The sequence below is a fragment of the Cottoperca gobio genome, chromosome 11 (genome assembly GCF_900634415.1).
Source record: "Cottoperca gobio chromosome 11, fCotGob3.1, whole genome shotgun sequence".
Lineage (NCBI taxonomy): Eukaryota > Metazoa > Chordata > Actinopteri > Perciformes > Bovichtidae > Cottoperca > Cottoperca gobio.
Window position 1 is genome coordinate 20,234,357 of NC_041365.1, and position 12,147 is coordinate 20,246,503.

General features: G+C 39.5%; 2 protein-coding genes across 4 annotated transcripts in view; both read right to left on the bottom strand.

Moving 5' to 3' along the window:
- The window catches only part of trappc9 (trafficking protein particle complex subunit 9), a 169,787-nt gene extending 166,518 nt beyond the window's left edge, over window positions 1-3,269 (bottom strand). For all 3 annotated transcript variants that reach the window (XM_029442845.1, XM_029442844.1, XM_029442846.1), the window contains exons 1-2: window positions 3,182-3,269; window positions 1,530-2,125 (exon numbers count right to left, since the gene is read on the bottom strand). In XM_029442845.1, the coding sequence (XP_029298705.1) occupies window positions 1,530-2,113 (584 nt within the window). In that variant the 5' untranslated portion in view covers window positions 2,114-2,125; window positions 3,182-3,269. The remainder of the gene's footprint in view (window positions 1-1,529; window positions 2,126-3,181) is intronic.
- Window positions 3,270-4,227: 958 nt separating this feature from the next.
- Window positions 4,228-9,115, bottom strand: sh3bgrl3 (SH3 domain binding glutamate-rich protein like 3). The gene is made up of 3 exons (XM_029443761.1): window positions 8,982-9,115; window positions 7,203-7,370; window positions 4,228-6,590 (listed from the first exon to the last, which is right to left on the bottom strand). Exons 1-3 carry the CDS (start codon window positions 9,024-9,026, stop codon window positions 6,525-6,527), a joined length of 279 nt encoding a protein of 92 aa, XP_029299621.1. The 5' UTR covers window positions 9,027-9,115; the 3' UTR covers window positions 4,228-6,524.
- Window positions 9,116-12,147: the final 3,032 nt, after the last annotated feature.

Here is a 12,147-nt window from a genome sequence, read left to right on the forward strand (position 1 = left end):
AGAAAAGATGTCTTAAATAATCATAAATAATGGTTTACATCTTTCTTAGTTTAGACTTCTTTATATTAGACAATATATTTAAAAGCATATAAATATATATATTGTTTGAATTGAACTTAACATACACTAATATATTTTATTTTGTTTATTTAAAAGTAATGCAGATGAAAGTGTTTCAAAGCCTGGTTGGTCCCAATTCTGAGTTTAATAAAGGAGTTGTTTAAAACATCCCATGCCAGTGAACTTGGCATCTTCTTGTTTTAAAGAGGTTGCTGCTTGGCGGCCGGCTGACGCTTCCCACCAGCACTCAGAAGCGCAGACCATGAATACAAAACTACTGCATCTTAGAGTAAGTTAAAATGAGCTGGATGGATAAACACACACACAGAGATATACACAGGAAACATAAAAAGATGGATACATCGTGAAACCAGTGACTGCCAGGAGGGGAAAAGATTAAATTAAGAGTATAAAGGATTTGTTGTAAATGAGCAAAACACGGGTATGATCCTTTCTCTGGCCTCTGAATCAATCACAAATATACAAATAGTGTACGAATGTAAAGAGGTCAAGAAGAGGTCAGTGGACCCGTGAAATCAAACCAGGCCTCACTTATGATTCGAATGAGGCTGGATTAATGCTTAACTTTAGTAGCTACTGTTACTGCGAGACTATTTCGCGAACAGTGTTTGTTCCGCTGTTATTTGAACAGCTATGGGGATGTTTTTCAGTTGTGTTTAAAGTGAAACCTGCAGAGGAGCGATGAGTTTGGAGTCTTGAGCAAATGCACAGCAGCGCAGCAGCACAGAGGTGTTCCTTTCAGGTCAGAGCTGAAGCTGATGGGATCATACGGGTCAACTAAACATCGAAAATCTCACCTTTTCACACCCAACAATAAACTCACGGGACAGTATGAAAGAAAGAAAAAGAAGAAAGACAAATAAAGTAAGGTAAACAAACGAAAGATGAACGCAACAAAAATCAGAAGACAGATTTTTGAGGAGACTTTTTTAGCGGGCGAGGCTGATGTGTAACAGAAACAAACGCTCACCTACAACTTAAACAATGCAGAACGTCACATTAACATTGAAGCACACAATGACACGTTTGTGCATCAAATATTCACCCTGCGTTTCCCTGAATTCTTGAGGGAAACTTGGCCTCCAACGGTGAAGAATCAAAAATAAAAAGTAAAGTCTTGATGAATTGAAGTAAATGGGGGCCGCTTTTAATCAAAACATGCTTTTACAAACTCTCTCACAACTCCTGCAATATAATCCAAGAGAAAATGCATGTAAAGTAGTGAACATATACAATAAATGAGACTTATATATATTATAATGCACGCGTTGTGTGTGAACGCGGCCCCCATTCATTTCAATGTATCTAGATTTTTGTGAATACTCGTTCACAGCAGAAGCGTTCAGAAAGGTTTCCTTCAAGAACTCAGAATAATAAATAATAATAAATAATAAAGTATTATTAAACCAGCCTCTAAGTGCTGTTGGTGCACATACAGAACAACTCACCTGCTGTCCGTGTCCAAACCCACAAAGTCCTTCTTCTCAAAGGGCACACAGAGCAGTGGGGTCTTGTCACCTGACTTGTCTGTGGCGCGGTCAAGCCGCTTGGACTCCAGGACGATAAATATCGACTCCACAAAGTCGTCCACTCTCTTCTCCACATCGGGGGAGTCTTCAAAGCTGGGGTAGAAGGCCACGTCGGTCCGCTGCTGCTCTGTGATCTCTCCCTGCAGCCCGAACACAAGCAGCCGCGAATCGTACAGCGTGGAGCTGTACACCTCCTTCTGGCCGTGGAAGCGCTCGGCAATCTGGGGCCACTCCTTGGCCGAGGAGCAGTTGGTGATGCAGATGAGGCCCACCACCTTACGGTGCGTCTGGAAGTCTCCCCACTCGTTGTTTTCAGACAGGTAGTGGTGGCGGTAGCGGATGTAGAGGAGCCGCTGTGAGTCCCTGATGCTCACCTGGTTCACGCTGGCGATGCGTTTGTAGATCTTGAAGAACTGATCCTCGAGTACGACGCCAATCGGCTGGACCACCACGAGTACTGTCTGGTGGTCCTCGGCACATTGCATGTAGTCTGGGACGCTCATCTTCACATGTGGCTTCACGGGACAGAAAAACAAAAACTCTTAACAGAGCTGATCATATCCCCAATAACTTCTGAGCATTTTATTATTACAATTTCACCCTTCCTACATTTCTTCAGTAGAAGGTAGTTTTAATGAAAACTGTTCACACCACCTCCAGCGTGGCAGGATATTGTTTCTGGAAAGAGACACCTGGACCTACCTCTGTGTATGTAACGTGTTTGCTTTATAAATGAAACTGCCTTGCCTAAATGTGAATACTGCTGTCAATACTGTGAGCACCTAAAAGGATCATTTGTACCTCCATTAAATTGGGGTGGAAGAAGAAGTTATAGGAGAAAATGATCTCAAAACCATCAGCATGGAGATATAATGAGTGAGTATGTGAGAAAATTATTTGTGTACTTTGGATGCACTGATCCTTTAACAGTAAAACATCTCATGCAAAATAACAAAAATAATTCAGAGATACAGATATAGTAATTTATTTATATATATATATATTTATAGAATGTATTAATACTCCCTGTTTATTATCACTAAACATTAGCTTCCTTGTATCAGTGTGACGTATACTCCAAAACATCCTCGTTTGAATGAAAAAGTTCTTCTTGGAGTATCTATAGGAACAAGGATGGAGAAGGGATTCATGCGACTCTTAAATAGTCCAAAAAAACCTAAACTTTCTAAATGCGACGTTACCTTTGCTGAAAAGCAAAACAACACCTGCTGCTGGCTTTGCTAACATAAACACCAAGCAGTGACAGCTGTCAACATTATTACAATGGTCCGATTTGACAAACACGAGGCATGTAACACAACAGAAGCTTTCGTGTCACCAGCTTGTATTCCGATCATTTTATATGAAGATTACATTACGCTATATTAGCGCCTCAAAACATTTGCGTCAGCTAGCTTAGCTTAGCTAGCTAACCAATGAATTAGCTGCTGATGGCAGTCACACAGTAACAACACTGACTGGAATAACCAGGTAAATTACACACATACCAGCTCATTGAGCTTTTGTTTTGTTTTTCACACCAATGCCTTTAATGTGTTACGTTTACTCACATTAGTTTAGCAGTAACCTGTCAAGTTTTACAGCTTCCTTCTTTGGACCAGTGTTTTGCAACAAGCTAAACAACTGCGGAACTTCCGGTAGACATTTTCAAAATACAACACACAAAAGACTAGTCTTGATGTTATGAGATAATTGTACTTGCTTTAGTAAGGTTAACTGAACAATGAATATCTATTCACCCTTTACCAAATATGTACATCATTTTAGTATCTTATTCCCAGCACACGAGCTCAAGATGTCAATAATATGCAACTGTTTTAGATATTCCACGATGTTTTGCTTTTATTTTGAAATTAGGATCCTTGTTTCCTGTTGTAGCTCTGACTATTTTCTTCTTCGTCTTCTTCGTCTGCAAAGGTAGAAGAAGTCTAATTTTCTACATCAGCTCCGCCTAAAGAACATATGAGGTACTGCAACTAAATAAAACCTTATGATTAACATGTTCTTCAAATGTGCTATGATTTTTTAATTTTTACTGATAAATGTTCATTTAAATAAATGTATTATATAAGAATGTACCATCCATAGTATTTCAATTAATAGAGAAAAGGTGATAATAATTATTACTACTATTATTAAGATTATTATAATACAGGACTTCTTCAGACAAACATCTCTGAGTCAAATTTAAGAAACACTAAATAACATTTGATTGCAACTAAAAAACAACTTAAAAGATGGGGTTGAATTAAGAAAATTAGCTTTCTAAATATGAAACGATAAAACATTTTTTTTTTTTTACATAATAGTACAAACTAGATGAGAGTCAAATTTCATCATTAAACAGAACATATTAATTATAAAGTCTGCATACAATCGTAACATTATGGAGCTCACATGCAACAATGCTATAAATGTACCGACACTGCAGATCCAGAGTGTGGGAGATGTCATCCATGTGACTGTATACTGTAAAGTTCCTCATTAAAATGACTATAAATAGAAAATGACACATTTTAATAAAGTTTTTTATATTGGATCAGACAGTTTTAGCTTGTTTCCACGGATGAATGAAAAATAATATTATCCAGCCCGGTAGATTCAACTCCTTTTTATTGTTTTTTTCACCCATAAATCACTTTTCACAATCTTCTTGGAAGACAACAGCATTTTATTCCCTATTTTCTTCTTTTTCTTTGGCCAATGGGAATTGGTCCAAAAGCAAAAGCAGGAGCTCAGAGAGAGACATGGAATGTCTTAAACATGATTCATAGTGAACATACATCAATAACAGGCAAACGTCTACAACCATCGACTTACAGAACAGTGCACAAACATTGTGTGTGAAAGCTGTCATTACTGGGAATCCCAAACTGTAAAACACATTTTGAAAGCAGGGGGGGGGGGGGGGATTAACAGATGTTACAAGTAAGAGGGGGAAACCATGTTGTTCTCGGTTTAAACAAAGACAAGTGACCCAGAACATGAACATTGTAAAGATTGAAAGCACAAACATAAAAGAGCAAATAAGTGAAGCCTTCATTTTCCCCATGTGGCGATTGTTCCCCGAGTCAGACTGAGACGGGTCGATCTAAAACACACAAGCTTTGACCTTTGACCTTTACGTGTGTGTTCAGAATGAGGCAGGGTGTCAGTGCATAGTCTCATTACACAAGGACAGTCAGTGAAACCGTAACATAAAGTAAACACGAGGAATGAAAGCGAGAAGATTCACATCTTCTCAGTCCGTTATGATCCGTGTGATGTCGTCTGTAATACAGGAGCGCCCGTCGGTGCCGAGAACAAAGCTTCAGAGGATCACAGATTATGGAAGAGACGTAGAAGACGGCAGGTAATACTACACTGCAAAGCGCATCACAGATGTATATTGGCACCAAACGTGAAATTAAGAAGTCCTGCTCGAATGAAGCAGCGAACTACTTTAATGTTCTGCCGCTGATTACAAACATTTTTAATAAGTTTGGCCCATTTCCATCGATCTAATCAGTGTTTGGTTCCAAATTAAAAATCGGAGCCAGTAAAACTGTGTTTGGATGTTTTCATATTTGATATATATTACCTCCACCAAGCAAGTTTTCAGTTTGGTTTGTTTGTCAGCAGGATTACAGACTTTTATGACGCTTGGTGGAAGGCTGAAGCTCGGGCCAACGAAGAACTCTTTTCATTTTGGATCCAACGTCGGGGCGGATACCGACGGATTTCTTCAGTAGTATTGTTTTAAAAAGGAAGAAGACACTGTGGCTGAGGGAACTGTACAGAACTAGCAAATCACTGTCTACAGGGTTCTTACGTGTGTGTGTGTGTGTGTGTGTGTGTGTGTGTGTGTGTGTGTGTGTGTGTGTCATTACCTTTATGGATCTGTTTTTAGATGCTCTATAGATTCCACCAACACATCTGGTTTAATCTTTGTTAGACTTTTTCTAAACTTATCTTAAAGGTACCCTGTGTGCGTCAGAACCATGTTCTGTGCGTTCGCCGTGTTGTTCACATGGTACATGTTTCACGCTACACAGATGAACTGCAACGTGCAAAGAAGAGGAAGACTGCATGCTAGGGAACATGGATGCAAACAATGCACCATTTTAAATATTGTTCTAAATGGTCTTTGGAGACATTAAGGACACAGGGTACCTTTAATTATCAAGTGTTAGTTTGTGGCTTAAAGTAATTTATCTTTAGGTTTTGAGTTCATCATCTCGAAACGGGTCCGATGAGCGCAAAACGTCAACCGAACCTTTCGTCATATGGTGCATAAAGTGACATCTTTTAGCTGCTATAACTCAGAATGAATTGGGTTTAAGGACGTCGCAGTCCTTGCTACTTCTGTGTGCGTTTGCATCAGTGTGAAGTGCAAGTAGTGTGCAGTCATGAACAACATGGGAACGTGAAGGCTGCAGAAGAAAAGAATAAAAAAAGACAACAAAGTTAAGACTGAGTGAGAAATGTTTGGTCTGCAGAGGATCAGGAAGATTGTGCTCGACTCGTCATCCAGCGGATTAGTTTAATCTCCAGCGATCATGTGGCCGCGGCCGAGATTCGTCAACCTGATTACCGCACATTTAGACACCCGTTGATTCTCAGTGCTTAGTTACACTGGTCTGTAAGACAGGGGGGGGGGGGGTCTGAAACAAATCAAAAGGAAAGAAAACAGATTAAGACGGTCGAGTCTAACGGTGCAGGAGGGGAATGTGCGTCTTCTGATTGGTTAGATACGGGATATTTGGCATTCTTCATTATGGCATTGAAAGTGAGTGGATACTGCCGGTGGTGCAGAGAGAGAGGCTGGAGAAAGGGCCTCCGTTAGGGCACGAGGTGGGTGGGCAGGTAGGTGGGGGGAATTGGTTTAAGATGGAGAATTACACTCCGCCCTCCTCACGCCAGCTTCAGAAATTGGTCGACTGAATCTGCTTCCACGGCATCAGAAAACATTTCATAGTCCTGCAGAGAGGAAGACAAGAACGCACGTCATGTGACGTCTGCAGCTCAGAGCGTCTTTCACGTGTTTCTATATAAAAATGTGTGTCTGTGTGTGTGTGTGTCTCTGTGTGTGTGTGTGTGTGTGTGTGTGTGTGTCTCTGTGTGTGTGTGTCTGTCTCTGTGAGTGTGTGTGTGTGTCTGTGTGTGTGTGTGTCTCTGTGTGTGTGTGTGTGTGTGTGTGTGTGTGTGTGTGTGTGTGTCTCTGTGTGTGTGTGTGTGTGTGTGTGTGTGTGTCTGTCTCTGTGAGTGTGTGTGTGTGTGTCTGTGTGTGTGTCTGTCTCTGTGTGTGTGTGTGTGTGTGTGTCTCTGTGTGTGTGTGTGCCTCTGTGTGTGTGTCTCTGTGTGTGTGTCTCTGTGTGTGTGTCTCTGTGTGTGTGTGTGTGTGTGTGTGTGTGTGTGTCTCTCTGTGTGTGTGTGTGTGTCTGTCTCTGTGAGTGTGTGTCTGTGTGTGTGTGTGTGTGTGTCTGTGTGTGTGTGTGTCTGTCTCTGTGAGTGTGTGTGTGTCTGTCTGTGTGTGTGTGTGTGTGTGTGTCTCCCTGTGTGTGTGTGTGTGTGTGTGTGTGTGTTCCTCACCCCACAGTACTGGTCTTCATTGAAAAGCTGGGGAGGGACTGCCGCGGGGTTCCCTGCTTTGCTTCTCATCTCGTCACGGAGCTCCCCCCCCACAGAGATGTCGATGAGCTCGTACTGGATACTTTTACTCTCCAGGATCCGGATCACTTCTGCCTGTTGAGACTTCACCTGCAGAACAACAGTCAGCGGGGAGCATCACGACTCACATCTTTCAGCAGCTACATTTCTATATTTCTATATTTCTAGAAACTAAAGACCTTTAAATAAACTTTGCAACATTATTTCCCCTCAAGCGAAGGAACATTTAGACGTGTTAAAGGCTTAGTGCTGTGTTTTTGTAACTTTATCTGGATCTGGGTGATGATTAATAGACCTTGTGCTATCTTTTTGGGGAAGTTGGGAGGGGGTTTTGTAAAAGCGACCACACCCACAGCGTTAACTGGAAACACACACAGTCATCGTAAGTGTGTGTGTGGTGCAAGTGGCCGGTCCTTGAGTTGAAAAAGGGGAATTGCTTTTACAGACTCAGCAGGTTAAAGCTTCTCTGAATCGTAACTTAAACGACAAAGTAACGAAAACTAAAAACACATTTTCAAAAGGGAGCAAATACATTTAAACTTTGACTTTCATATAATTCATAATAAACAAAAATATGTGTAATATACATATAATATACGATACATACTGAAACTAATGCTTTGATTTTAAATTCCTATACAGGTAATCAGCACATGCATTTATAAATATGTCAAAAAATCGTTTAAAATACATATTTGGATCTTTATTAATTTAGTTTTTCAACTATATGCAAAATGAGGAAGAAATACTTGTAAAACAGAATAACATGGCCGCGTGTCAGTGGCATGTAATCAATCTAAATCCTCCTAAAGACTTCAACAGTGAACATAAAGCTGCAGGTTACAGAGTTTCTGCCCGTGAGAGGGTTAAAAGCTTGTACATGTCACAAAACATTTCCACTACATGAATTCCTCACACCTAATGGGTACCAGATGTTCATCCAATGCTTTATGTTAAACGTTCATCTGTAGCCAAACTTCATTACAAAGTCAATCGATTTAAGAGTATCCTGCTTATTAACGAACATATACATGTAATAATATAAACGTCTGACTTTTCCTGGATTAAAGTGTCTTCTGGTCAATTCGGCTTAAATCTAAACTACCAGGCAGCTCTTACTTAAGTAACATTACAGTTTTTACTTTTGGTTCATATGCTTGCTACAGTAAATGGAAGAACCTTAAACTGACACATTTTTACATTAAGTTTGGCGTACAGTTCTCCATACAGGAAACGGATACATATGGGTGCTACAGTCACCTCTTTCGTCCAGCATTATGTAGCAAAATGCAAAATGGCACTATGGAGTTGTTACTGCTTAAGATAAGACATATTGTCCATATTTTGAAGAGATATTTCTGCTAGCCAAACATGCTCGATAAAAGACACCCTTCTAATGTTCCAAGATAAAGGAAACAAGGTGGGCGCGTGCATCCGGGTTCGTCTTTGCAAGTCATTCATATTTCCTTGTGTTACTTTTACAAATGATAACTTGCATCATCATGAAGCCTGCAACCTGTTAATGCTGACGTGACAATAATGATATGAAGGGGCGCAGGGTAGCAGAGGCCCGCTTGCACAGTCAGGAAGCTTTCACTGAGAGGGTGCGTCTGTCTGCACCGAGCATTGTTGCTGCAGACACCGGAGCACGGAAACACAAACATGGCGTTAAGTTCGGTAAATTACGGCCCCTTCACTCACCGTCCGTGAAGCAGTAACGGTGGTGTAGTACAGTTTGATTCCCATTGTGCAGGTCCTTCCACTCCCTTTGTGTATCCGCTTGCGAGTAGCTTTCTCTCGCTTGTGTCAAGCTCAACAGTTATCATGGAAGTCTCAGGAAGTCAGGCAGTATTTTCAAAATAAAAGACATTTTCACCTCAAAAAGGGAAGTTACTCACGTGCCTATATGAAGGAAGGAAGAGTTATTGGTGTATCTAATTGGTCGCAGTAATAATAATAATAATAATAATAATAATAATAATAATAATAATAATAATAATAATAATAATAATCTTTATTTGTATAGCCCCTTTCATACAATAATTGCAGAATTGAAATAGTATATAATTGTAGAATTGAAATAATATAAAATAGTAGAATTAAAATAATATAAAATAGCAGAATTGAAATAATATAAAATAGCAGAATTGAAATAGTATAAAATAGCAGAATTGAAATAGTATAAAATAGCTAAATTAAAATAATATAAAATAGCAGAATTGAAATAATATAAAATAGCAGAATTGAAATAATATAAAATAGCAGAATTGAAATAATATAAAATAGCAGAATTGAAATAGTATAAAATAGCAGAATTGAAATAGTATAAAATAGTAGAATTTAAATAGTATAAAATAGCAGAATTGAAATAGTATATAATTGTAGAATTTAAATAGTATAAAATAGTAGAATTGAAATAATATAAAATAGCAGAATTAAAATAGTATAAAATAGCAGAATTGAAATAGTATATAATTGTAGAATTAAAATAGTATAAAATAGCAGAATTGAAATAGTATATCATTGTAGAATTTAAATAGTATAAAATAGCAGAATTAAAAGAGTATAAAATAGCAGAATTAAAAGAGTATAAAATAACATTGGAAATCATGCCTAGTTTCCGTATCTGTGCCGTACTTAACGACCCTCCTGAAACCACATTCATCACCATTCTTGTAAATGTTTTAAACTATCAGAGCCATATGTTGAAAGCATGACATCAACAATGGGCCCCTGTGGCCCTTCAACTGGTTTACTCCTGTAATCATTCCTGAGATCCCTTCATCAATGCAATTCCAGTTAAAGACATAAAGTCCTTGTTCTGTTTGAACATATATTATGCATCACAAAGTCAGGCCAAAGTTAATGTGAGACTTCAACGAACTCAATTAGTCTTTTCTGCACAAAAACATAAAATGCATTCTTGCACAAAGCGAGGGTGTTGGAGTCGAGTTATGATCACCGCCGGCATGGACAGAAGGAATTACTACAGCGACCAACAACTCCTGTACATATGGACATGTGACTAGTATTGTAAATATGTCAATACATGTTTAATATCGGAAACGATGACAGGAAATCATTTGTTGTATTCTGGTAAACTTGACTCTCCCTCCATCCTGAGGAGCACTGCTGGCTGCTCAGTTTAAAGACACAGTGCACAGCTTTATTCATATTTTGGTTTGCCGCTTTGTAAAAATCATACTCCATTTACCCCCGCTAATGTTTTTTTATTTTGTTTTTTTTATATTTATATTAATAAAGGCTGATACTTTCTTTCTCTATCTCTTACACTTTTAATTCCTCTTGTCCTTCGTCTCTCCTTCCGCTTTCAGTTTCACCCCCTGAGACAGTCCCCCCTTTTTTTGCCTCTCTGTCTCATTTGGTTGTTTCCGCTTCATCCCCCTTTCAAAGAATTGCAGACTCATTCACACACACACACACACACACACACACACACATACACACACACACACACACACATACACACACACACACACACACACACACACACACACACACACACACACACACACACACACACACACTGCTTCCCACATCTCTCTCTGTCTGGTTCTCTCATAGGTTACTGTATCTGACTTTCTACGTACAGGGTTGTGTCTGTGAGTGTGTGTGTGTGTGTGTGTGTGTGTGTGTGTGTGTGTGTGTGTGTGTGTGTGTGTGTGTGTGTGTGGTTTAGGCCTACGTGTCTTACATGTATATTTGGCTTCATATGAAAAACAGCTTTCTTTCTCATCTCAGCATAAAGCTTCTCATTATAACACATGGAGCAGCCCATATAAATACATAAATAAATATAAAATATTGCAGAATTTGTTTAGTAAAATGTAAATGTTATTGTATTTGTTGATTGAAAGCGGCTCAAACATCCAGTTTGGATGGTTTGCTCAAATGATAAAAATATCTTCATCTAAGTTCAAATACAGATTATTAACTTAGAAGCTTCGTCTGTCGCTTTGTTGACAGTGAATAGGAAACTGTATTTTTCACAAAGTAAATATTGCACAAACATTTCACTGTCCTTCTCGACATACAAACCCTGTCAACTGTCACAGTTAACGCAACATTGGAAGTTGAACTCAAAGATCCGGACTGGAATCAAGTTTTTATGGCCCTGATCATGAAGCATTTAGCAGAACTGGCCGTCCAGCTGGCTTATCATTGATAGTACAAACCTGTATAAGTCAGGATATGTAGTACAGCTGTTTGCAAGAGTGCTGGTACAGGTGCTGGAAATGTAACGTCATAAATGTGTCATGTCTATCAGCAGCTGTACAGTGAGACTTCATTATTGATATAATTCTGGCACATACTGGTTTTGACACACTGATACATTTCTGGCATAACTTTGTTCCTTTTTTGGTTTGGTCTTTAATGTTCAGAGGAAAGTGTGCAGGCAGACCGGGCATGAGGAGAGAGGGGCGTGACATGCAACAAAGGGCCCACAGCTGAACATGCTGTCTGCAGAAAGAACCACATGAGCCACATCAAATCAAAATCAAATCAAATTTATTTGTATAGCCCAATATCACAAATTATACATTTGTCTCAGTGTGCTTTACAGACTGTACAGGTTACGACACCCTCTGTCCTCAGACCCTCTGTCCTTAGACCCTCTGTCCTCAGACCCTCTGTCCTTAGACCCTCTGTCCTTAAACCCTCTGTCCTTAGACCCTCTGTCCTTAGACCCTCTGTCCTTAAACCCTCTGTCTTTAGACCCTCTGTCCTTAGACCCTCTGTCCTTAGACCCTCTGTCCTTAGACCCTCTGTCTTTAGACCCTCTGTCCTTAGACCCTCTGTTCTTAGACCCTCTGTCCTTAGACCCTCTGTCCTCAGACCCTCTGTC

Coding starts and splice junctions, on each gene's coding strand:
- sh3bgrl3 (XM_029443761.1), bottom strand. CDS start 9,026: ATGGGAATCAAACTGTACTACACCACCGTTACTGCTTCACGGACG. Junction 7,371..8,981: donor CCGTTACTGCTTCACGGACG/GTGAGTGAAGGG, acceptor GTTGTTCTGCAG/GTGAAGTCTCAACAGGCAGA. Junction 6,591..7,202: donor ATGAAGACCAGTACTGTGGG/GTGAGGAACACA, acceptor TCCTCTCTGCAG/GACTATGAAATGTTTTCTGA.